The sequence below is a fragment of the Amblyomma americanum genome, chromosome 7, assembly GCF_052857255.1.
Source record: "Amblyomma americanum isolate KBUSLIRL-KWMA chromosome 7, ASM5285725v1, whole genome shotgun sequence".
NCBI classification, from domain to species: domain Eukaryota; kingdom Metazoa; phylum Arthropoda; class Arachnida; order Ixodida; family Ixodidae; genus Amblyomma; species Amblyomma americanum.
In genome coordinates this window covers 110,145,323-110,170,045 of record NC_135503.1, presented here as the reverse complement: position 1 = coordinate 110,170,045, position 24,723 = coordinate 110,145,323, and the positions used below count along the sequence as shown (strand labels likewise).

The 24,723-nt window shown below is 46.0% G+C and overlaps 1 protein-coding gene across 1 annotated transcript in view; it reads right to left on the bottom strand.

Annotated features, from left to right (window-relative positions):
* Window positions 1–23,675, bottom strand: part of LOC144099480 (S1 RNA-binding domain-containing protein 1) — a 66,677-nt gene extending 43,002 nt beyond the window's left edge. Inside the window, exons 1-9 of the mRNA XM_077632811.1 lie at window positions 23,200–23,675; window positions 21,815–21,997; window positions 20,427–20,495; window positions 19,377–19,651; window positions 18,716–18,833; window positions 10,976–11,123; window positions 7,255–7,351; window positions 6,095–6,254; window positions 1,685–1,896 (exon numbers count right to left, since the gene is read on the bottom strand). Of these exons, the coding sequence (XP_077488937.1) occupies window positions 1,685–1,896; window positions 6,095–6,254; window positions 7,255–7,351; window positions 10,976–11,123; window positions 18,716–18,833; window positions 19,377–19,651; window positions 20,427–20,495; window positions 21,815–21,997; window positions 23,200–23,394 (1,457 nt within the window). The 5' untranslated portion in view covers window positions 23,395–23,675. The remainder of the gene's footprint in view (window positions 1–1,684; window positions 1,897–6,094; window positions 6,255–7,254; window positions 7,352–10,975; window positions 11,124–18,715; window positions 18,834–19,376; window positions 19,652–20,426; window positions 20,496–21,814; window positions 21,998–23,199) is intronic.
* Between the last annotated feature and the right edge of the window lie 1,048 nt (window positions 23,676–24,723).

The window sequence follows — 24,723 nt, the reverse complement described above, 5'->3', positions numbered from 1 at the left end:
TGCGCAGCACGCTGCTGTCACGTGACGTGCGGAGCCAATCGGAAATCACCTCGCGACCCTGAAACTTTTGCTTTTTATGCATTTGTTTCCGCTCTGAGGAGACCGCTGAAGCGGGAAATTTGAAGTCGGAGGAACGCGCTTTCCATAGAGACCAAAACGGCCGCGCTACGTTGGGCGGTTGCCGAGAGATCGGGGCTTGAAAAGCGGCGTTTTTTCACTACTTGGAAGAAATTTTCCGCCACCCTTGATCATCAAAACAATGATTTGGCGCACTTCTTGATAGTTTTCGACGATGAAAATTTGTAATCACACAAAATATGACTTGTAAAAGCAGAAAATAAATATTTCAAAAAATCGCTTTTTTGACCATTTTCCGCGAGTTGAAAGCCGCGTCCCCCCTTAAGAGATGGAAGTGTTGTTTTGGTTGACTGTTTTGGTTGAAAAGCAACAGTCACAAATGGTCAGACTGGTCGAAAAGCAACAGTCACAGGGCAGCTGCACACTTATCAGCAGTAGCTCGGAAGTGAACAGAAACATGTTCTACATCCCACTTCTCATTGCTGGTAACAGTCAAGACCTACAACTCTTATTCTGAATGAGACCATTTAGCAAAGCAACTTACATGCCCTGCTTCTTTGTGTCAATTCTGGTACTGTTGACCTGCTCTTGGTTGAAAATCACAGCTGGTCAAACACCCTTCATGACTGGCAAGTGTAATGCACCATAAGCAGTCATTCATTTGTAAATGTTCAAAGATAGCAGCCTTCCCCCGGCTTTGTCTCAAAATCTGTCTGCAAAATGACTGCAGTCTTAATTGCAGAATGCTGCTTTCTAGGGGTGTGCGAATAGTGATTTTTTGGTTCAAAGCTTATTCGAAGCAAATAGTAATTTTCTCCAATAATTTCGTAGTGAATATCTCGAATGCTTCTGAAACCCAAAATGAATGAACGGCACAATAAACATTTTCAAAACCATGCATTTTTCGAACACACAAGGCCACAACATGAAAAAGAAGAAAGAGTGCATTGAAGCTTTGTCACACTTATAAAAACTGTCGAGTTTCTGCCATTGGAAAATGGGGGAGGCGACCTACAAGCGGTGCCAATGTTTTGTGGGGTGTGAAACAGTATTTTTGAGGCCACCGTGCCAGTTAAAGCACATGCGAAGGCACCTGGCAGATGCAGATCTAGGTGCTGTGCTAGTGCCTGCTCGCGTCTAGTGCCCCATGCATGTGCAGACTGGCTCTGACATACATGTAGGGGCACAGGCACGCAGTGCATATGCCAAGGAAGTGTTCATGAAGTCGGGACTTCGACATCACGCGTGCCACTGTGCCATCCCGGAGAAGGCACGCTGAACCGAAACCACAGGAACTAAGCTTTCCAGAAACGTTATTCGCGCGAGACGAATACTTTGAGATTTCATATACCGAAAATTTGGATTAAATCAAGTATCGAATACCTTCGTATTCGAATGAATATTCATGCATACCACTATTTTCCATCTTGCATGGGAACGCCTGGCCCAGAATTGAAGCCAGGTCATGGACAGCTGTCACCATGAAGGAATGCACAATGTTTTCACTGTGCTGCACTCATTATTCTTTGTCATGAAGATGAGGGATGATGCGCTCATTATTCCCCATCATCGCTCATCATTGTGATGCATGCTCAAACTCCCTCACCTGATGCTGCGCATGAGGTGAGGTTCGAGCAGCCGTGCGTAGGCGTCCTCAACTGCAGCCTGAATGAGCTGCATCGTCTGACCCTGCATCTGCGCACCCATGCCACGGAGGCGCGTCTCGCAGAACCGCTTCAGTGACGGTGCCATGTGTGGCGGTAGAATCAGCTTCACCGTGAGCACCTTCTGGGACTCGCCTCTGTTGATGGCCAGCACCTGAAAGTGACGAAAGATGTGGAAGCATTGCACTTCAAGGACATTTTGGAATCAGTTCGTCCCCAGAACCAGGGATTGCATCCTGAAATGCTCAACTTTGAAAGCTTTGAAAGCACTCTTAATGCAGTTAAACTGTGCAGAGCAGAGCCGGATGCAGCGGAGGAACTTTCTTCTGTTTTTCTCTCTCTCTTTTTTTTTTTTTTTTGGTGAGAAAGAAGTTTACTGGTCCCGAAATTTATACAAAAGATCATAAGTGTACAGACGAGGGTCCTATAGTCCAACACTGTACCGGGACCCACGATAGATCAATACTAATACAATACAGTAAAACCTCGTTAATTCGAAATCGCTTAATTCAAACTTCCGGTTAATTCGAACTGACGGCCGGGCCCCGGCAAAGCCCTGTGTATTTCAATGGGTCAAAACTCCCGATAATTCGAATATGCCGGTATCCACGTCGGTTAATTCGAACTAGGCGCCGATGGCTGGCATTGCTCCTCGCATATAGAAGTCACCTCGTAGCAAATACAATGCACTGAAAATTTTTAAAAAATGCAGATTGATGAGAAAAAAAATAAGCCAGCACGCATGTCAGCACGCACGAGGTGAGACGTGAATTTCGTTGCCCGAACCAACCCTCCGGTGCATGCCGTAGCAGGTTTTCGCTGCCGGAACGTCGAAGCTTTGGCTTGTCTATTTTTGGCTGACGCGCGGTCACGCGGGTAGCCACCCTACCGTGGGCGCCGCCTATGCTCCGGCCACGGTGGCTCCGGCGCAAGCCGTTGCAGCAGGTCAACTAAAGGACTACCTTGCCGATTACTCGCTCAGCGATGTGTTCAATGCAGATGAAACCGCGCTTTATTTTAAGTTGCTGCCGAACAAGACTGTCAGTTACAAAGGCGACACGTGTTCAGGCGGGAAGAGAAGCAAGGAAAGAGTGACGGTGTTTGTGTGCGCAAACGCGACTGGCACGGAACGGTGCCGCTTGCTAGTTATAGGCAAAGCAGCGAAGCCTCGCTGCTTTAAAGGGCTAAAAACTCTCCCTGTTGATTATACTTTCAACAGAAAGTCGTGGATGACGCGAGCAATTTTCACGGATTGGCTGCGCACACTCGACAGGAAGTTCGCGGCACAGAACAGGAATGTTCTGTTGTTCGTCGACAACTGTTCAGCCCATTGCGACATCAGCGGACTGAAGGCGATTTGTCTGGAATTTCTGCCGAAAAACACTACGGCTGTACTGCAGCCTATGGACCTTGGGGTTATTAAAAACCTCAAAACACTGTACAGGCGCCACCTCCTAGAGCGGATTCTTGTGTGTGTGGACAGCGGCAAATCGTACGACGTCAATCTCCTCGGAGCCTGCCACATGCTGGCAACATCGTGGAATGCTGTCAAGGCGGACACAGTCGCGAACTGTTATCGAAAGTGCGGCTTCATTGAAGGCCCAGAAGCCTGCAGCACGGCAGAGCTGGATGCTCAGTGTGATGACTCCGTCACGCTGCACCCTGCCTACGCTGCTTTATCGGAGGGTGTTGACTTCCAGAGCTTCGTAGACGTTGACAGCGGCGTGGAGACATCGGGGCCGTTAAGCGATGCCAAGATTATTGAAGCGGCCTGCGGTGACCAGATGCCGCACAACTCCGGCGCGGCGAGCACAGCTGACAGCAACGAGTCCGACGGAGTGCATGTGAAACAGCGTCCCCCCCCCGAGTGCATGCCCCCGAGTGCATGTGAAACAGCGTCAGCACTCGATCTGGCTGCGCGCTACTTCTCCGCCGATGATAATTCGGATGCTGCGTTGGAGCTGTTGGGCAAGTTGCAGACGATGCTTGTCGAGTCACGGCAAAGAAAACGAAAACAAATGCGCATCACCGATTATTTTTCTCTTTGATATGCTTTGCCAATCTGCTGTTAATAAACATGTTTTTGAAGCATAGTGTCATATTTAGTCATTAAGCTTGCTGCTTACGCGAATGCATTTTGATGTTAGCTCCAACCGCATAAACAAATTAACTTTATTTCCTTCGACATTCGGGCTCTATGATTTTAATTCGCGCAATCGCCCGCCGCAAATGTGTAGTAGCGCGTAGTAAGAGATAACGATCTCAGATATGCCTGTTTTAGCTTCGGCCCGTGCTGCCGGGCGTGATGGCCGCTTTTTTCAGCGCCCGCTCGTTAATTCAAACTCCGCTTAATTCGAACAATTTTCCGGTCCCCCTCGAGTTCGAATTAACGAGGTTTTACTGTACAAGAAATAATTACAGCAACAGTTATCACATAATTATAAAATATAGAAAATAGCAAATGAATACTTCACCACAAAAACAGTCTAAAAGCACAAAACGCAGGTAATATACATAAAAAGAGAATAAAACATCAGCATTCCAACAAAAATACCTTGAGGTTATTCTTGAATGCAGGCAAGGAAATGATGTTTTTTACAGTGGGCGGCAATGAATTCCAAAATAAAATTGCTAGAAAAGACGTTGTTTTACCATAATAGGTCATGGACTTTGGGGAGCAGAAAATTGTTTTTTGCTGCAAATCTGGTAGGGTTGTGAAATGTGATTGATGAGGAGGATGGGGTCTACAAACTGAAAATGTAGGGTGCCATGTAGTAGTTTAAAGAACATGATTCCAAGGTGATATTAGAAAAGCTGGTGAACTGGTAATATATTGTGCTCATGCAATAAAGAACGAGCATTAGTAGAGAAAGGGCTACGGGTAATAATGCGGATGGCCTGGTTTTGTAAGTGTTGTAGTGATAATAAATATGCAACTGTCACTTAAAAATTCACAGTTTATGTTTAGGCAGATGAAAATGCATTCAGTGCATTAGGACACTCTTTGCTTGCCTATGTCAACAGGCGCACAGTGACAAGAGTATTCAGAATCATCATCATCATCAGACTGACTATGTCCACTGCAGGACAAATGCCTCTCCCATACCCCTCCAATTAAGCCTGATCTTTGCCAGTTGCAGCCATCTTATCTCCGCGAACTTCTTTATCTTACCCACCCGCCGAATTTTCTGCTGTCCCCTGCTATGCTTGCCTTCTCTTAATGACCATCGGCTATCTTGCATTCACATTACATGCCCTGCCCAAGCCCATTTCTTCCTCCTGTCATTAACCAGCATTTGTTTCCTCCCCCACTCTGCCCTCTTCCAGTCTCTTAACGTTACGCCTATACACCTATATACGTTACACCTTTTTGTTATATTTAACGTTTCTGCCCCATATGTTAGCACTGGTAAGATACAGCTGCTGTTTACTTTCCCCTTGAGGGATATTGGTAAACTGCCATTCATGATCTGAGAGAACCTGCCATACAAGGTCACAAGGCCTTATGGGTTTTTTTTTTTTTTATCGAAGCTATGGTCTTGTGGTAGAGCATCCACCTCTCATTCGGGAGGTGCTGGGTTCGATCCCCAGTGTCGCCGGGTGCCCACCAGTTTTCTAATGGGTACAAGACTTCCCTCAGCCTGGTGCTCGGCTTTTCTGGGTGAACTTTCTGGGAAAAGGGTCTTGGACCAGGCTATTGCATTGACAGGCCAGTGATTTGTTGTGCCGTCAAGCAACCCTAAATCCCGCTCATGCAGCAAAAGCCCACTTTTCCCGAAGCGTTGGCCCTTGGTAGAGCATCTGCCTCCCACTCAGGAGGTGCAGGGTTCGATCGCCATGGACCCTTTTCCCAAGCATCTCACCCCAGAAAAGTCGAGCGCCATGCTGGGGGAAGTTTTGTACCCATTAGAAAACCGTTGGGTCCCCGGCAGCACTGGTGATCGAACCCAGCACCTCCCGAATGCGAGGAGGGTGCTCTACCACAAGGTCACCGCTTGTTCACTGCGCAAGTTTAGACATGCTCAAAGCTGCTCGCCTCTTCAGTTTTGAAGGTGAAGAGGCCTTCCCACAAGTTCAAGGTTTAGAACAGAGGGTGTTGGACGCTGTCTTGCAGGAAAAAAAGCAGGTGATGAGGAAATTCCTTTAGAACAATAAAATAGAGTAATCTCACTACCAGACTGCTTCCCAAATGTAGTGTATCGCATATTCTGTTGTTTCGTTAGTTCAAACTTCGGTTCATTTAACTTCATCGACATTCCCCCCGGAGTTCGCATTACCAAGCTTTTTTTTTTTGATCCCTTAAAACTGCAAGCATGCACTTAATGTATGAAGAGGAGGTTCTTCCACCCAACCTGGTGAGGCTGCACCAACCGCACGTCCCGAGAGAAGTTGATGTAGTTGTCATATTTGTGGTCGCATGTCTCCGGCTTGTCCTCAGCAAAGGCACGCTTCTCCTCCTTGATGGCTGCAGCACTCTTGACAGCCGTCAGCAGGATGCCATGGGACTTGGCCCTAGTTCAGAGGCGATGATGCAGTGAGCAATCCTACAAACATCCATCACAACTTGTCTACAGGCACCAAGTCCCGTATATGCATCGACACAGCCATCACCACAGAGCGCAACAGCGTGAAATACGCTACATAAACTCAGGCTACACAGTGTTGTACTCACCGATTCAGAATTCCTGGTTTTAGGACAGGGGCTCTCAATCCAGGTTCATAGGAGCCTCTGTGTTCCTTGGAATGCTTTTTAGGTTCACCAAGCTCCTAACACCATGCATGCCTCAACTCCCTCAATTTATTCAGGGACTGACCATACTTTAATTGCTCGCGGCAGACTGTTTCACCAAAGAGTAAACAGCCATTTTTTTTTAATTTAGACAGTTTTTGAAAAGCTGTGCATCTGCATGCCCCTTTAATGCATATATATCAGACAGGAAGAAATGGAAGCCAAGAGGAGTCTCATTCGTCAGGACCTTTCGAAGGCCTCTGGGGTTCCCCGAAGCTAAAAAGATGGAGACCCCCCCCCCCCCCCCCCCCCCCCCCCCCCCCGATTTAGAAGATGGCACGCTGTTCTCTACTCATGTCCGTCAGATCTGCCAGCACATACTATGACAGCTCTTCGTGATGTACAATTCCAGAGCTGGAAGAACCATTACCGAAAGATGTACTGTTACAACATTATGTTCACTAAGCGGCAAAGAAAATTTCCTCATTCGCAAGATGAAGGCAAAATTCGCTTGAAAGAAAAGAAATCACTGCTAGATGCAGTCAACTTTCTAAAAAGCAGCATGTTCACTTCGTGCACAATTGTGTACATAGCATGTCAAAAGGTTAAGGAGTAATCCACTCTCTTGATATGCTTTACACTGATGCTAGAATAGAAAAAAAAAATGTCGGGAAGATATTTAATGTCAGCAATTATATTTTTGTCTCTTGCTGTGTCCTAACCAAACTAGAGCCCCAAGGGAGTTCAAGGAGAGTATATGTATGGCAAAGTGCCCTTCCTCACAAGGTGGCCAGCTGGTCGAGGACAGTCCTGTCCTTGGACAGGACATCCGCAATAATGTGCTGCCAGCCAAGAAGCACCTCCTTCGCAGACTGCAGACCTGCAAATTGGTGCCATTGTATGAACAAAGGTCTCACCATTCCAAGCCACACAACATCAGAGAGAATAAGACATGCGATATAAGGGCGCCGACTTATATTCTAGTCGACTTGCAATCATGTAAATACAGCAGTAGAGCGAGACTCAAAACAGGGTCTCGAGTGGGGTGCTAAGCCACTAGAAAATGTCCTCTGCTGCAACCTGGCCCAAATGCTTGCCTGCCATCAACTGCACCATTCTCTTTGCAAAAGGAATAGAAGGAACGGACCATTCACTTCAATGCCCTATACAGTAAAAGCTCGTTAATTCGAATTCCACGGGGCCGCCAGGCCAGTTCGAATTAACCAAAATTCGAACTAATGAAAGTGAGCAAAAATGGACGCGTTTGATGCCCGGAGGGCACGAAAAACATTTATTTAGCAAAACAATCTGTTATCATCTTCTGCTTCTTCTCTCTGAGGGCTACCGTAGTCACTCGGTCTTCTAGCGCGCGAATGCGACGCAGGGAGTCTTCATCCCCCTCTTCAAAGCTGAAGAAAAGGCGCGCGACATTCAGCGCTCCCATAACTTCTGCCGCGGACGGACGCACGGGCTCTTGCTCCTCGTCGTCATCCTCGTCTTCTGCCTCTTCTGTGACAGATTGCTCCCTAACAATTTCAGCGACAATGTCCTCATCACTTCGGGCACCGCACACTGCTGCATCGCTGTCTACTTCAGCGTAATCATCAAAACTAACGTCCTGCAGCACAGCACGCACAGCCGCAGGCAGAGGCTCTGGACTCCCATCGTCGCCACTTTCTTCCATACTTCCAGCAGCAAAGCCACAGTGGTGGAAGCAGTTTGCACTTGTGGATGGCGTCACCTGCTCCCATGCACGCACCAACATGTGCATTGCTGTGAGAAATGTGATGGTGCTGGTCTTCTGGTTTCGGCCGCCTTCACCACGATAATTGGGCCGCTCAGTGGAATGTCTGCACTTCTCATTTCCTTCACCCACGTGATCACAGCGGTCTCAATTTCCGGATACTTGGCTAATCGGAGCCTTTTTCTGTTGCTGGCGAAATCTTCGGCTTCGTAGGCATCCTCGATGGCCTTCCTATTTCGGCCGTAGGTCGACAACGTGCTTGGTGGAATCCCGTGCTTTTTCGCGATTTCCACTTTGCTGGCCTTCCGTTCGTCCACCTCGCGTAAAATCACCACTTTCTCCTTCACCGTCTTGGCGCAGTATTTCCCACGCGAACACATCTCGCGGACACAAGCTCACAGCAAGCGGCGTGCAAAACGAGGGCTAAAACACTAAAATGTCGTTCCTCGAAGCAGTCGTGGCAGGAAATACTGGTTAGTACTTGTTCCAGCACCCTAGCGGCGCCCCGATGGTTGTGCCATCTATCGTTCTGCCGTGAAAGCTTCCAACGATGGTTTTCAACAGCGGCGTTTGGCGGCGCGCAGTTCGAATTATAGGTGGCGGCGCCAATTTTTGAGTGAATTAACGAGCTGTTACGCGCATAGACTTCTATGCACTGCGGACCAGACCACGATGACTATTTCGAATTATCCAAAATTTCAAATTAACGAGTTGTGAATTAACGAGCTTTCACTGTATTAGACAGGTGGCTCCAGGCAGCACGAGGTAAGAGGTGGTGGAGACAACAGACCAACCATCTCCAGCATGGTGTGCACCTTAATTCTGTTACATCGAAGTGAGCCCACCATCACACTGTCAGTAACAAAGCTCCGTGCACTGCAATGTCTATTCTAACTCCCTGTGGCATGGCACCTACGATTGTGCAAATGACTTTTAAACTTTTTTCAATGTGTCTAGAGCTGTTTTCACGAATTCAGTCATCCCGGCTACATTTAAAATGCCTGCTGGACAAAATGGCAGGGTCATTTCGTGCGTAGAAAAAAGGTTTGGTTTATGGTTTATGGGGGTTTAACGTCCCAAAGCGACTCAGGCTATGAGAGACACCGTAGTGAAGGGCTCCGGAAATTTCGACTACCAGGGGTTCTTTAACGTGCACCGACATCGCACAGCACACGGGCCTCTAGAATTTCGCCTCCATCGAAATTAGACCGCCGCGGCCGGTATTGAACCCGCGTCTTTCGGGCCAGCAGCCAAGGATCGCTCTTCAGAAACAAGAAATAATGTTGGATGTCATGGAGTTCTATGGCACGCCTAGGAAGTGCTCTCTGGTGCTGAAATTTTCGCTTCTCGCACACAGTGGAATATTTTACTAAAGGGCGCTATAGCTAAGCTTTCATCATAGAAGCAGCTTCAGATAAAAAAAACTGGCCATAATTGAATTTTTTTTTTACGAATACGGCTCAAGTTCTGTGAGCATGGATTTGTGCGACGTGCATGAATTAAGTAAAGTTTTGGAGCCACTCATGTTATTACTTTTTCAAATAGAGGGCTCAAAATATACACACATGAATGTTCAGATTTTTCTCAATGGTTGCACATAATGCGTATCTGAAAGAGCTAAATACCCACAAGTACTATGCCAAGCACATCGTTCTAGGCACCACATCTGACTAAAAACACACTTAAAATGATGTTTTTTTGTCTCCTGAACATTTCTTTACGAAGGACCATCGCATATATGCGTATATAACTGGTCCACAATGTGATTACGTTCAGTTTCTTCCCATAATGCCAAACGGCATTAAGCAATTATGTAGTAAAAAATGATTACTTCAAATTTCAAGGGACTGGCAAAAATGCTTGAACTATCCGAGGGTTCGGATCATCGAATGGCCTCGAAAAAACTATCAAGACCCACTTGCATCATGGTAAATTTATTTTGAAGGAAGAACTGCGCAGTGGTCGTCTGCTTCTGAGACGAGAACAGTGAGACAGTAACTGTTCTTCACATTTCCATCAGCACTTTACCACGTGCACACTGTCCGGAGTGTTGAAGCAGAAATGCTCCAAAATGATATGTGCCTCCACTGCCATCCTTCACGGTGCGACGTGGTAGCTGTGGAGAACCCCTCAAGAGCAGCTGAATTGTGCGTGAGGAAGCGAACTGCACATGACAAGCGTGCAGTTCGGATGCAATAGAACCACACGGATGGAAGCGAAAGAATTGCAGCGGCGCCAATCAGTGTCCTCAATGGCGCGCAGATGGGCTTGGTCAGCTGGCTGATGCGCAGCCGATAGCCGATGTGGCCATGAGCTAGCGCAAAGCTCAGTACAGAGAAACTGAAACTAAGTGGTAGGACTACTCTCAAGGATGGGGCCTTCTGTTTTTCATCACAACTGCCACTGCACACAAGTCAGAGGTGCATGGGAAACTGCACCATGAAAATCAGATTTTAGTTGAGTTATTTTGACGACCGCTTGCCGTGCCAGTCATACCTGGGCGGTGTTCAGGTATGACTGGTGTAGGTATGACTGGTGTAGCATTTGAATTAGTGAGCGTCCAACGCCATAGACGTACATGGGCGTTGGCCAGGACCGAATCAGCAGTTCGAATTACCCGGATTTCCAAATTAACAGGGGTCAAATTAAAGAGCTTTACAGTACAAGCAAATCTCTCACCATACTCTCCAGTCAGATGTGAAACACAGAAGCAAATTGTGACATGCCACTCTGAAGGCAGCCTGCTGCAGCGCCACTGACCTTTCTCGTCAGGTTTCACGAGGCTCTCGGGGTTGATGGACTCAACGGTGGCCTCGCCCCGGAGGATGCGCATGGCCGTCTCTTCGAGGCCCAGGTTCTTGGCCCTCTGGGCCAAGGAGCGACCTTTGGCCTCTTTGTATGGGGCAAACTGGGGGAGAAAGCGCAAAGAGCAAAGAATTTTTTTCATGTATGCAGAGGCTTATTTTCCAGGAGCAGCCACTTCACCACGCATTAAAAAGAATTTTTAAAGCAGGTCCCATTTCTCTACATCAGCAGTTCATGGACACCTTTAAGAGCAACAAATAAAAACATGGCGTCTTCAGCAAACCTGCTTAGTCACTGTGCAAAACACTCATTCCTAACCACTGAAACTGCTATTTTGGGTAAATAACTGGGCAGAAGGAGTGGCAGTGGAGCGACCTTTGGCCTCTTTGTATGGGGCAAACTGGGGGAGAAAGCGCAAAGAGCAAAGAATTTTTTTCATGTATGCAGAGGCTTATTTTCCAGGAGCAGCCACTTCACCGCGCATTAAAAAGAATTTTTAAAGCAGGTCCCATTTCTCTACATCAGCAGTTCATGGACACCTTTAAGAGCAACAAATAAAAACATGGCGTCTTCAGCAAACCTGCTTAGTCACTGTGCAAAACACTCATTCCTAACCACTGAAACTGCTATTTTGGGTAAATAACTGGGCAGAAGGAGTGGCAGTGGAGCGACCTTTGGCCTCTTTGTATGGGGCAAACTGGGGGAGAAAGCGCAAAGAGCAAAGAATTTTTTTCATGTATGCAGAGGCTTATTTTCCAGGAGCAGCCACTTCACCGCGCATTAAAAAGAATTTTTAAAGCAGGTCCCATTTCTCTACATCAGCAGTTCATGGACACCTTTAAGAGCAACAAATAAAAACATGGCGTCTTCAGCAAACCTGCTTAGTCACTGTGCAAAACACTCATTCCTAACCACTGAAACTGCTATTTTGGGTAAATAACTGGGCAGAAGGAGTGGCAGTGGAGCGACCTTTGGCCTCTTTGTATGGGGCAAACTGGGGGAGAAAGCGCAAAGAGCAAAGAATTTTTTTCATGTATGCAGAGGCTTATTTTCCAGGAGCAGCCACTTCACCGCGCATTAAAAAGAATTTTTAAAGCAGGTCCCATTTCTCTACATCAGCAGTTCATGGACACCTTTAAGAGCAACAAATAAAAACATGGCGTCTTCAGCAAACCTGCTTAGTCACTGTGCAAAACACTCATTCCTAACCACTGAAACTGCTATTTTGGGTAAATAACTGGGCAGAAGGAGTGGCAGTGGAGCGACCTTTGGCCTCTTTGTATGGGGCAAACTGGGGGAGAAAGCGCAAAGAGCAAAGAATTCTTTTCATGTATGCAGAGGCTTATTTTCCAGGAGCAGCCACTTCACCGCGCATTAAAAAGAATTTTTAAAGCAGGTCCCATTTCTCTACATCAGCAGTTCATGGACACCTTTAAGAGCAACAAATAAAAACATGGCGTCTTCAGCAAACCTGCTTAGTCACTGTGCAAAACACTCATTCCTAACCACTGAAACTGCTATTTTGGGTAAATAACTGGGCAGAAGGAGTGGCAGTGGAGCGACCTTTGGCCTCTTTGTATGGGGCAAACTGGGGGAGAAAGCGCAAAGAGCAAAGAATTTTTTTCATGTATGCAGAGGCTTATTTTCCAGGAGCAGCCACTTCACCGCGCATTAAAAAGAATTTTTAAAGCAGGTCCCATTTCTCTACATCAGCAGTTCATGGACACCTTTAAGAGCAACAAATAAAAACATGGCGTCTTCAGCAAACCTGCTTAGTCACTGTGCAAAACACTCATTCCTAACCACTGAAACTGCTATTTTGGGTAAATAACTGGGCAGAAGGAGTGGCAGTGGAGCGACCTTTGGCCTCTTTGTATGGGGCAAACTGGGGGAGAAAGCGCAAAGAGCAAAGAATTTTTTTCATGTATGCAGAGGCTTATTTTCCAGGAGCAGCCACTTCACCGCGCATTAAAAAGAATTTTTAAAGCAGGTCCCATTTCTCTACATCAGCAGTTCATGGACACCTTTAAGAGCAACAAATAAAAACATGGCGTCTTCAGCAAACCTGCTTAGTCACTGTGCAAAACACTCATTCCTAACCACTGAAACTGCTATTTTGGGTAAATAACTGGGCAGAAGGAGTGGCAGTGGAGCGACCTTTGGCCTCTTTGTATGGGGCAAACTGGGGGAGAAAGCGCAAAGAGCAAAGAATTTTTTTCATGTATGCAGAGGCTTATTTTCCAGGAGCAGCCACTTCACCGCGCATTAAAAAGAATTTTTAAAGCAGGTCCCATTTCTCTACATCAGCAGTTCATGGACACCTTTAAGAGCAACAAATAAAAACATGGCGTCTTCAGCAAACCTGCTTAGTCACTGTGCAAAACACTCATTCCTAACCACTGAAACTGCTATTTTGGGTAAATAACTGGGCAGAAGGAGTGGCAGTGGAGCGACCTTTGGCCTCTTTGTATGGGGCAAACTGGGGGAGAAAGCGCAAAGAGCAAAGAATTTTTTTCATGTATGCAGAGGCTTATTTTCCAGGAGCAGCCACTTCACCGCGCATTAAAAAGAATTTTTAAAGCAGGTCCCATTTCTCTACATCAGCAGTTCATGGACACCTTTAAGAGCAACAAATAAAAACATGGCGTCTTCAGCAAACCTGCTTAGTCACTGTGCAAAACACTCATTCCTAACCACTGAAACTGCTATTTTGGGTAAATAACTGGGCAGAAGGAGTGGCAGTGGAGCGACCTTTGGCCTCTTTGTATGGGGCAAACTGGGGGAGAAAGCGCAAAGAGCAAAGAATTTTTTTCATGTATGCAGAGGCTTATTTTCCAGGAGCAGCCACTTCACCGCGCATTAAAAAGAATTTTTAAAGCAGGTCCCATTTCTCTACATCAGCAGTTCATGGACACCTTTAAGAGCAACAAATAAAAACATGGCGTCTTCAGCAAACCTGCTTAGTCACTGTGCAAAACACTCATTCCTAACCACTGAAACTGCTATTTTGGGTAAATAACTGGGCAGAAGGAGTGGCAGTGGAGCGACCTTTGGCCTCTTTGTATGGGGCAAACTGGGGGAGAAAGCGCAAAGAGCAAAGAATTTTTTTCATGTATGCAGAGGCTTATTTTCCAGGAGCAGCCACTTCACCGCGCATTAAAAAGAATTTTTAAAGCAGGTCCCATTTCTCTACATCAGCAGTTCATGGACACCTTTAAGAGCAACAAATAAAAACATGCCGTCTTCAGCAAACCTGCTTAGTCACTGTGCAAAACACTAATTCCTAACCACTGAAACTGCTATTTTGGGTAAATAACTGGGCAGAAGGAGTGGCAGTGGAGCGACCTTTGGCCTCTTTGTATGGGGCAAACTGGGGGAGAAAGCGCAAAGAGCAAAGAATTTTTTTCATGTATGCAGAGGCTTATTTTCCAGGAGCAGCCACTTCACCGCGCATTAAAAAGAATTTTTAAAGCAGGTCCCATTTCTCTACATCAGCAGTTCATGGACACCTTTAAGAGCAACAAATAAAAACATGGCGTCTTCAGCAAACCTGCTTAGTCACTGTGCAAAACACTCATTCCTAACCACTGAAACTGCTATTTTGGGTAAATAACTGGGCAGAAGGAGTGGCAGTGGAGCGACCTTTGGCCTCTTTGTATGGGGCAAACTGGGGGAGAAAGCGCAAAGAGCAAAGAATTTTTTTCATGTATGCAGAGGCTTATTTTCCAGGAGCAGCCACTTCACCGCGCATTAAAAAGAATTTTTAAAGCAGGTCCCATTTCTCTACATCAGCAGTTCATGGACACCTTTAAGAGCAACAAATAAAAACATGGCGTCTTCAGCAAACCTGCTTAGTCACTGTGCAAAACACTCATTCCTAACCACTGAAACTGCTATTTTGGGTAAATAACTGGGCAGAAGGAGTGGCAGTGGAGCGACCTTTGGCCTCTTTGTATGGGGCAAACTGGGGGAGAAAGCGCAAAGAGCAAAGAATTTTTTTCATGTATGCAGAGGCTTATTTTCCAGGAGCAGCCACTTCACCGCGCATTAAAAAGAATTTTTAAAGCAGGTCCCATTTCTCTACATCAGCAGTTCATGGACACCTTTAAGAGCAACAAATAAAAACATGGCGTCTTCAGCAAACCTGCTTAGTCACTGTGCAAAACACTCATTCCTAACCACTGAAACTGCTATTTTGGGTAAATAACTGGGCAGAAGGAGTGGCAGTGGAGCGACCTTTGGCCTCTTTGTATGGGGCAAACTGGGGGAGAAAGCGCAAAGAGCAAAGAATTTTTTTCATGTATGCAGAGGCTTATTTTCCAGGAGCAGCCACTTCACCGCGCATTAAAAAGAATTTTTAAAGCAGGTCCCATTTCTCTACATCAGCAGTTCATGGACACCTTTAAGAGCAACAAATAAAAACATGGCGTCTTCAGCAAACCTGCTTAGTCACTGTGCAAAACACTCATTCCTAACCACTGAAACTGCTATTTTGGGTAAATAACTGGGCAGAAGGAGTGGCAGTGGAGCGACCTTTGGCCTCTTTGTATGGGGCAAACTGGGGGAGAAAGCGCAAAGAGCAAAGAATTTTTTTCATGTATGCAGAGGCTTATTTTCCAGGAGCAGCCACTTCACCGCGCATTAAAAAGAATTTTTAAAGCAGGTCCCATTTCTCTACATCAGCAGTTCATGGACACCTTTAAGAGCAACAAATAAAAACATGGCGTCTTCAGCAAACCTGCTTAGTCACTGTGCAAAACACTAATTCCTAACCACTGAAACTGCTATTTTGGGTAAATAACTGGGCAGAAGGAGTGGCAGTGGAGCGACCTTTGGCCTCTTTGTATGGGGCAAACTGGGGGAGAAAGCGCAAAGAGCAAAGAATTTTTTTCATGTATGCAGAGGCTTATTTTCCAGGAGCAGCCACTTCACCGCGCATTAAAAAGAATTTTTAAAGCAGGTCCCATTTCTCTACATCAGCAGTTCATGGACACCTTTAAGAGCAACAAATAAAAACATGGCGTCTTCAGCAAACCTGCTTAGTCACTGTGCAAAACACTCATTCCTAACCACTGAAACTGCTATTTTGGGTAAATAACTGGGCAGAAGGAGTGGCAGTGGAGCGACCTTTGGCCTCTTTGTATGGGGCAAACTGGGGGAGAAAGCGCAAAGAGCAAAGAATTTTTTTCATGTATGCAGAGGCTTATTTTCCAGGAGCAGCCACTTCACCGCGCATTAAAAAGAATTTTTAAAGCAGGTCCCATTTCTCTACATCAGCAGTTCATGGACACCTTTAAGAGCAACAAATAAAAACATGGCGTCTTCAGCAAACCTGCTTAGTCACTGTGCAAAACACTCATTCCTAACCACTGAAACTGCTATTTTGGGTAAATAACTGGGCAGAAGGAGTGGCAGTGGAGCGACCTTTGGCCTCTTTGTATGGGGCAAACTGGGGGAGAAAGCGCAAAGAGCAAAGAATTTTTTTCATGTATGCAGAGGCTTATTTTCCAGGAGCAGCCACTTCACCGCGCATTAAAAAGAATTTTTAAAGCAGGTCCCATTTCTCTACATCAGCAGTTCATGGACACCTTTAAGAGCAACAAATAAAAACATGGCGTCTTCAGCAAACCTGCTTAGTCACTGTGCAAAACACTCATTCCTAACCACTGAAACTGCTATTTTGGGTAAATAACTGGGCAGAAGGAGTGGCAGTGGACCACTCAAGCAAAAATAGCCGTATTTAATAGATTTTCATTGGGTTCCGCAAAAATGTTGTACATACACTCACCAAACGCATAACACGTGACATCCAGGGTCGACTACATTCCCGTCGCCATGACTACACTGCTCAGACCAACAGTGCCAAAACGTTTCATCACAGGATGCGGCACAGTGAAAGCAAAGCCGAAATCTTTTACCCAGAGTGTTTAAATGTGGAAAATGATAAAGTGTGTCATACCCCAGTGCAAAACAGTGCACTCAAGGCAGGTCCACACCTCTGAATTCAAAGTAAGCCTGCTCACTCAAAAATAATGCAGAGGTTTTAGCCCATTTACTATTCAAGCTCCGAACAAACTACCTTCATAGTCAGCCCTGCCACTGTGACACTATGATCTTTACTGAGACGAATTGCACTCTAGGTAACTCTCACCTCAGACTGCCAGTCACATATGCCTTCCCGGGAATTCAGGGCATTTCAAAACCAAACAAAACAGACACAAGTCAGAAAGCAGGCCAAGCCAAGCAAGCTTCAAAAAACAAACTAGTGAATGACACTTGGGGAGCCAGACAGCTTGTATGGTCCAGAACACACAGAAGTCACTGTTCCTCTCAAAAACTAAAACTCTCCAATTTCTAGCGTATGCGACATATCGGGATACGTGCATCTTGATAAGCAATTTTAAAGAACTGTTTTTATCTCGCAGAAAATGGCACAGTAGTCCAGATTTTTGGCTGAACTCATGTTTGCTATCAGCCTGGTGCTCCAACTATACTTTCAAAACCGATCGGAAGAAACTAAAGACGTACTCCTGCAAACTCCATCCATTACAGCTACGCCTGGATGTAACGAATCGGCACATAGCAAATTCCTTGATATTATGAAGTTTCTCAGCTCCTCAACATCACCCCTATTGAGGTGCGTGTAATGTGAACTCCATGTAATAAAGGCGTTGTGACAGTTGACCTTGATACAACTCCCTATGTCAGCTATCTATTAGCTGGTGCTGCATCATTTAAACTTCGGCCAACCATGCGAAAGTTTCACGGCAATTATACACCAATTACCACAAGAAGAAAGTGTATGATCACAAGTGAATACATTGACTCAACGCAACATGCTCCAATGCTGCAAGCACCTCTCCATGGAGCATGCAGCCATCTTTGCAGCTTTAAATTTTGTAACGTCGCACCACTTGGCACAACAATTCATGCTCAAAAGCAGCACTACATACACAGCAGGACACAGCTAAGAAGACATGGAACGGGAGGTCTGCATCCGCCGCCACGATTCGGTTGCTCACAAGATTTCATCATCAACAGCGCCAGCGAAGCAAGACCAAGAGTCCATTTCAATAATGCAATGGTAGCCGGGCAGGAAGAGAAATGGGACATGCACGAAAAGGCCAGTGCCTCCGACCGACACGGGCTACCCCACCTTCCCCACTTTCCCCGCCTCAGGCACAGCAGCATCGCATGAGGTGCAGCAGAGATGAGGGCCAGTGCTGCGGCAGTCGCATTATCAGGGTGATCGCAAAGTGTATTGTTTGCATTGATGACTTTGGGTAATGCGATTAGCAACGAACATTTGCATGGTGATTTCACCCAAACTTACATTTCTCATTTTAGTTTCAGTTCTGCATTGCCCTTTCGAGTCTTCATGGGAAAACTGCTTGTATGACGTAATGAAGAACTGCCAACTTTTTTTCAATTTCTTTACATCCAGGTTTACGTGCATGCATTAGATAAACCACATAACAAAGTTAGATCTCTGTGCAAGGTTCATTTGCCAAAAACTTCAGCATGCTTTTCAAAGTTATTTAGGAAAATATGCAAACTGTCTCACTCTCGAAGACACCTCTACAATGCCATGGGGAAATGGATTAAGGAGGTAGGTTAGGTCAGACATGTGAATGAAGCTGTGGCAAACACACAAATTACATACTTTGAAGGGGTGGCAAACAGATGTGCGCTCACCAAGTGATCCAACTCGACGCTACTCCGTGCACCAATGATGAGCTTCCGCAGGTTGGCATCTCCCTTCTGCTCCTTCGTCAATGTTTCCAGCATTGTCCGTGCCTTCTTTTTCACCTGTCTGCACAGCACGGTTTACAACAGTCAATGAGCTCTACCAAAAGAGCTTACGTTTTCGAGGTCACATTCTCCGTTTAATTTTTGTAAGTAAAGAACAATTCCCTAGCTCTTACTGGCTATGTTGACACCTGTTTGGCCGCAATAGATTTATTTATTGCTGAAGAAAATGCATTTAAAAACTTCCCTGCTAGCCACTTTAATCAAATTCATGACATCAAGGCCGAAAAAAAAATTCATTGATAACCATTTGAAAGCAAACAACGATGTTAATGGAAGTGGATGGGGCCTCTGGGATCCACCCCAATAATTGTGTTGATGCACAGCAGTTTTTTAACCATGAAATCAGCTGGTGATGTCGAAATTTGTACTCTTATTTTTTTTTGCCTTTTCTCACTAACAAAAGCTCTGTTTTCAGTGTAAATAATCCCTTTTTGTCATTAGAACGTGGTAATCTATCTATAAAGGCCAGCCCCTGTAAGCAAACAGCCAGGAACAGATACACGCCCACGTGTATGCTCAAGCAGGTGCAGTACAGAGCACTCACAGGAGACTCGTGTAAGCGTCCTGGATGTCCTGTAGCCCATCCGCCTGCAGGCCCCCCGTCTGCTCGCGACGATAACGCGCAATGAATGGGATGGTACATTCATTGCTCAGCAGCTGCACCACGTTGCGCACCACGTCCACCTGCACGCCGACAGTCCCAGCCACCGCCTCTTCCACCCGCCACCCATAGCGGGCTTCCCATTCAGCATCCACATCAATCGGGGCATCCGCTGTTGAGCCAGTAGACTGCTGAGCAGATGCAGCTGCTGCCTTCAGCTGCAGAGAGATGGGAGGGTGGTTCATAGCAAAGGAGGTCCTACATTTGGTGGGCACATTTCAATTCAGGTTTCACTTTTGGTAGAACTATTTCTTCACTTCCGGTTTCTGCAATGTGACAACTGATTTCATTTATTACCCATTTATTACAAACAGTGCACATTCTCCAGTGCACGTTCTCCAGCCCATATTCAACGGCCCGCAACTAAGATTTTGTATCGTAGCTTCTTCGCTTCACAGGCAGTGTCATGTTGAGCAAGAACAAGAAGCCACACGAATGCGACACCAAAATCAAAACTTTCAAGAATATAGGACCAGTTCGACTTCAGACAGCAACGGCGCACTTCGTGCCACCGACACATTTAGTTCGTTTGTGGCAAGATTATGTGAGTCTACCCACAGGATAGCATTACAAAAATACAGTGTTGTCATAGCGTGATCCACTTCCACGGGGAGCTATGCGCAGGCACAGATAGCCCTGAGGAGCGCGCATCTGCCAGTGCTGCTTGGCCCCCGTAGAAATGGATCATGTAGCAGAACACGGATCACACCGCACTCAAGAACACTAATAACTCAACTTCTGTTTTACATATCAATTTTCTTTTCAAACATCGTTAATGGGCATGGCAAAGCATGTTAAGCAGAGGCGCGTCATTTTTCACCATTTTAAGTCACACCACTGAAAAATTCAGAGGAAAAAAAAGTGCAATTCATACGTCGGAAAACACGGTAACAAAATTAACGCTATGCCATGGCACCTCTCTTTGGCCCCTACCTCCAATTTAGCCTTCTTTGGTACGGCTGCAGCAGGCTTGCGACGACGGGCTTTCGCCAAACTCTTCGCCTGAACAGAGTGAGCCAAGAGAAAAACCTTGTCAGTATGACGAAGTGAACATAAGAGCACTGTGTCAGTAAGGCAAGAGCCCTGCAAGACCTTGAAGCAAATGAAGGAGCTCAGTGCACCAGTTAGTGACTAAGATAACACTGCTTGCTAAACCCTTTTGGGAATCATTTATTATTTCGATCCAAAACAAACATTTTTCCACTTAAATAAAATATTACCGGGCCCCAATACAGGTAATTCCTTATTTTCCCAATGGAACACACCAATGGATACTATTTTTACAAACATGTGCAGTTTCTGAACAATTGTAAAACAGCTGGAAAGTGTAACATTCAAATACCACAATTTGAGAAATTAACACCACCAGGATCATGGAATCATTTTCTTTTTCAGAGCCGCACATTACACTAGCAATTCAGAAAAAGAAAAGAGGTGGTGGAAAAATCTGCCTGTAAGATAACGGCTGAGAGAACTTTTTACCAATCTCATCGTTTTGAGGAATATTATTTGCTGCGTCCACTGGTTTTGATAAAAAAGCACCCTATATGTAATATGGAGGACGCTAAATCCACCAAAGAAATTAATCTGAGCTAAGCAGACCACACTCCGACTACAAGTTTCTGCAATGTACGCAAATGTGTACAAAGAGCCTTAAGGGTTAAACTGTTCCGAATACTGTACTCCAACCACAAGCAAAGTTTAATGGGTTTGGGTAGCTATACCTTTGCTGCGTCACCTAAGAGCAAGCTTAGTACAACCACAGAGCAACCGCTTTCATATGTAAGTCATTCTGGTTTAGCAAACTTTTTTTTTTTTTTCCCAATTCACTGACAACTCCCATGTAATTATCAAACAAAGAAGAAAACTGGGCCCCTCATGCAATAAGAATAACTCTGAAAACACCACGCTGACAGCATCGCATGGTAAGGGCATTCGTCACTTATGACTTTCATAATTTTAGCCTTGTAATGAAAGGGTGATTTATATTAAAGAGCTAAGAAAAACAGACTTCATACCACCGCCTCTGATTAACCATCAGCAAACTGTTCAAGTCAGTCCAAGGTATGAAACAAAACTATGGGGTTTAATGTCCAAATCCATCATAGTGGAGTGCTGTGGGTTTATTTAGACCACCAGGGGTTCTTAAGAGTGCGCTGACGTCACATAGCACACAGAAGCCTTTTGCGTTTCACCTCCACTGAAACTTGGCCGCTGTGGTCGGGACTGAACCCAGGTCTTCTAGTTAGGAACTGAGCGCCCTGACCCCTACGCCTCCATGGTGGGTCTAAGGTATGAGACACCAATGTGAAAGGCCTTACCGAATCAACAATAAAGAGCGGTAGAACATCTTGCTCATCCGTTCGTGCCCGCTTCAGTGGCTGGTCTTGGGCTTCGACCTCCGACTCAGACTGCTTGATGCCATCCGCAACTTGCAACTCAGGCACAGTCGCATCAACTTTTCGTTTCCGGCCAGCTCGGGGCACTGCCTTCCCACTAGGGGCCTGCAAGTTCAAATAGTTCCTCAGCAAACCATTGTGCTAAACAAAAATGAAGCAGTAACGTTCGGGCAACACCCACCTTTTCCTGAGCAAGACTTTCTGTATTGCTGTATGTGTTTAAAAAACTAAGAATTGGACGAAGTGTTCTACAACACAATGAAGTAGCACTTTTCACAGATCCTATTTGAAACAGCTCCACCTAATCTCAGCTTTGATGGACTGCACCTAAAACAGCCACCACACTGCTCGGCAGTCAATAAGATGCCGACGAAAAAAGTGCACCTCTTGCTCGTTGCACAGCAAAAGTGCAACAGAACTCACAAAATGAACACAACTTCGGAAAGCAGCTGTGAAATGTCTACAAAGCAGCAGCCAAGAAAAATATACACTGCTTAAACTGCTGCAACGTACAGATTAATATTTAATTCCTCCAACAATTTCATATTGCAGCCATCCAGGTCTGAATGCAAAGCTAGCAATGGACATGAAACAGCAACTGCTTAATGTACCATGTTATTTCAGCTATGTGTAGTCATGTATGATATGGTTCAGCACTCTGGGAAATGGAAACAATTAGACATCGAATTACAGAGCATACAATTGTTTGGCTTGCACTCCTCTTATGTGATGGTTTAGGAATTCGGAATACATCATCAAGGATTATGTTACATTTTGAAACAGTTCTGCAAGAGCATGAGCAAAAGGAACTACATTCAGAGGTGCTGGTATTAGTGTAGGAGACTCCCCTCTGTCCCGCCAAGGAACAGATTTTACACTCAAAAACCATGCTAAGCTCTATATTCTTGACAAAAAAAAAATGAAAGGAATGAATGGTTCAAATGGGGCCATCCCCTCCAGTTCTGTGACCCCTGTGTACTTGCTAAGACCTTTTTCTAAAGGCAAGCATGTTTCATTACAACACACATACCCCGCATTTCTTGTGCCACAAGAACTTAATGACAACGGATGGTACAAATGTAGACCAGCAATCAAAGACAGCCACATCAGTGACCTCACGTCAGTGGACACAGTGAAAAGGCACTTCATTCCGAAACTCAACATGTTCTGCCTCTCCCAAAAACCATGCCAGACAATTGCAGACCTAGCTCGTCGCGCATCAGATGACACTCACGTGTCACTGTAGCTCACTGGCTTTCTTAGGCCGCACAACCAAACCTCGAGCCCTGCGCAAATTCGAAACTCACCGCACTTTTAGGCGTCGGCGTGACCAAGTCAATCACCATCGGCTGCGTTTTGGTTCGTGGCGTCGATGCCTTCTTGGCGGCCGGCCGGCGAGCCTTCGCTGGTGCCTTGCGGGCAACCGGCTTGTAGTCCTCATCGCTGTCGTCGTCCTCCGAGGGTGACGGCGAGTCTACGAAGCACACACTATCGTCCGCCATCGCGACGAGAAAGCAGCAGCGACAGGAAGAACGCAAGCTGCTCCACTGTCGTCTGCAACACAATGCGTACCGACCAGTACACTGTAACCCGACCCTTCGGTTCCCTTTGGTGCCGCGGATATCACAACCGTAGAGGTATGCAGCCAAGGAAGCGTAACCGAAATACCGGTCAAAACCAGCTCACGGTGCGTTAGGTTAAACCATCGCAGCGAATTTTAATGGGACGCGCTGAAGCCTCGAAGCTCCTGCAGCTAACGACGGTTGCTCGCATTCACCAAAGCGCGCGTAAGAACACGTACCGACGCGCCACCTGACACCTGCTTTGTCGGCTCAGTTTCCGGCGCTTCAGTACCGCGCACTTTTTGAACATGCCCTCCGGACACTCGGAAGCGAGATATGTTGAACTTCGGAGTTTTGGGTAGCACGACACAAGCCTGCATGAAATGAATCCACGTTGGCGAAGGCAGAAGCAGCAATTAGTCCTTGTCACCGCGCTGCTCGCACTGCGCGTTGTCAGCACCACTACCAAACGGCCATGTAAACCGCAGGCTGTGCATCTAACTTGCGCCAGGACTTATTAGTACAGAGCACCGTGGTACAGAGACCTGCAGCGCCCGAAGGCATTATTGCAGGGGATAAAACAATAACTTCTGCTCGTTTGCCCGAAAGTACACAGGATAACAAAAATACAATGACACAACTAATAATAGATGAGGAAAAGCATGCACTGAAGGAGAACAACCGTGCTCCATAAAAACAATGACACTAATGAAAAGACGCGCAAGAGAACTGCGCGCCACGTCACACATCAGATAAGAATGCGCGGAACTGTCCTTCCATGCAGCACTCAGTGACGCCGACTGGCAGCCTGTTCCACTCATTGATCGTCCGTGGAAAGAACGAGGTTTTGTAAATACAGTGTTGTGCGTTTTTATTGTGAACACTTTAAAAAATTTCCCCGCCTGAACCGCTGGCTCATTTGCCGTGAAACTGCACACAGAGCATGCGTATTATGGTAACTTTTGTATCGTAGCAAGTTTCACAACGGTATTTACTTAGTTGAGCCGTGCATGATGCGAAAACGTAATCGTCTACGTAGCGATCGGCAACCAAAACCCGCAGACGACGCTTTTTCGCTGAAGGGCGGCTGTGGCGGCATCTGTTTTGGGCAGTGGAAACCGTCACGACAGGGCCGCCGAGGCGAGCATTGCAAACAATATTCTTTAAAAGATAAAGCCTCGTTAAATCATTTGTTCTGATATTTTTCCGCTTAATTAGTCGAAAATGTTCTAAGCGCTTCAGTAGAAGCAGACGAAACGACAGGAACGG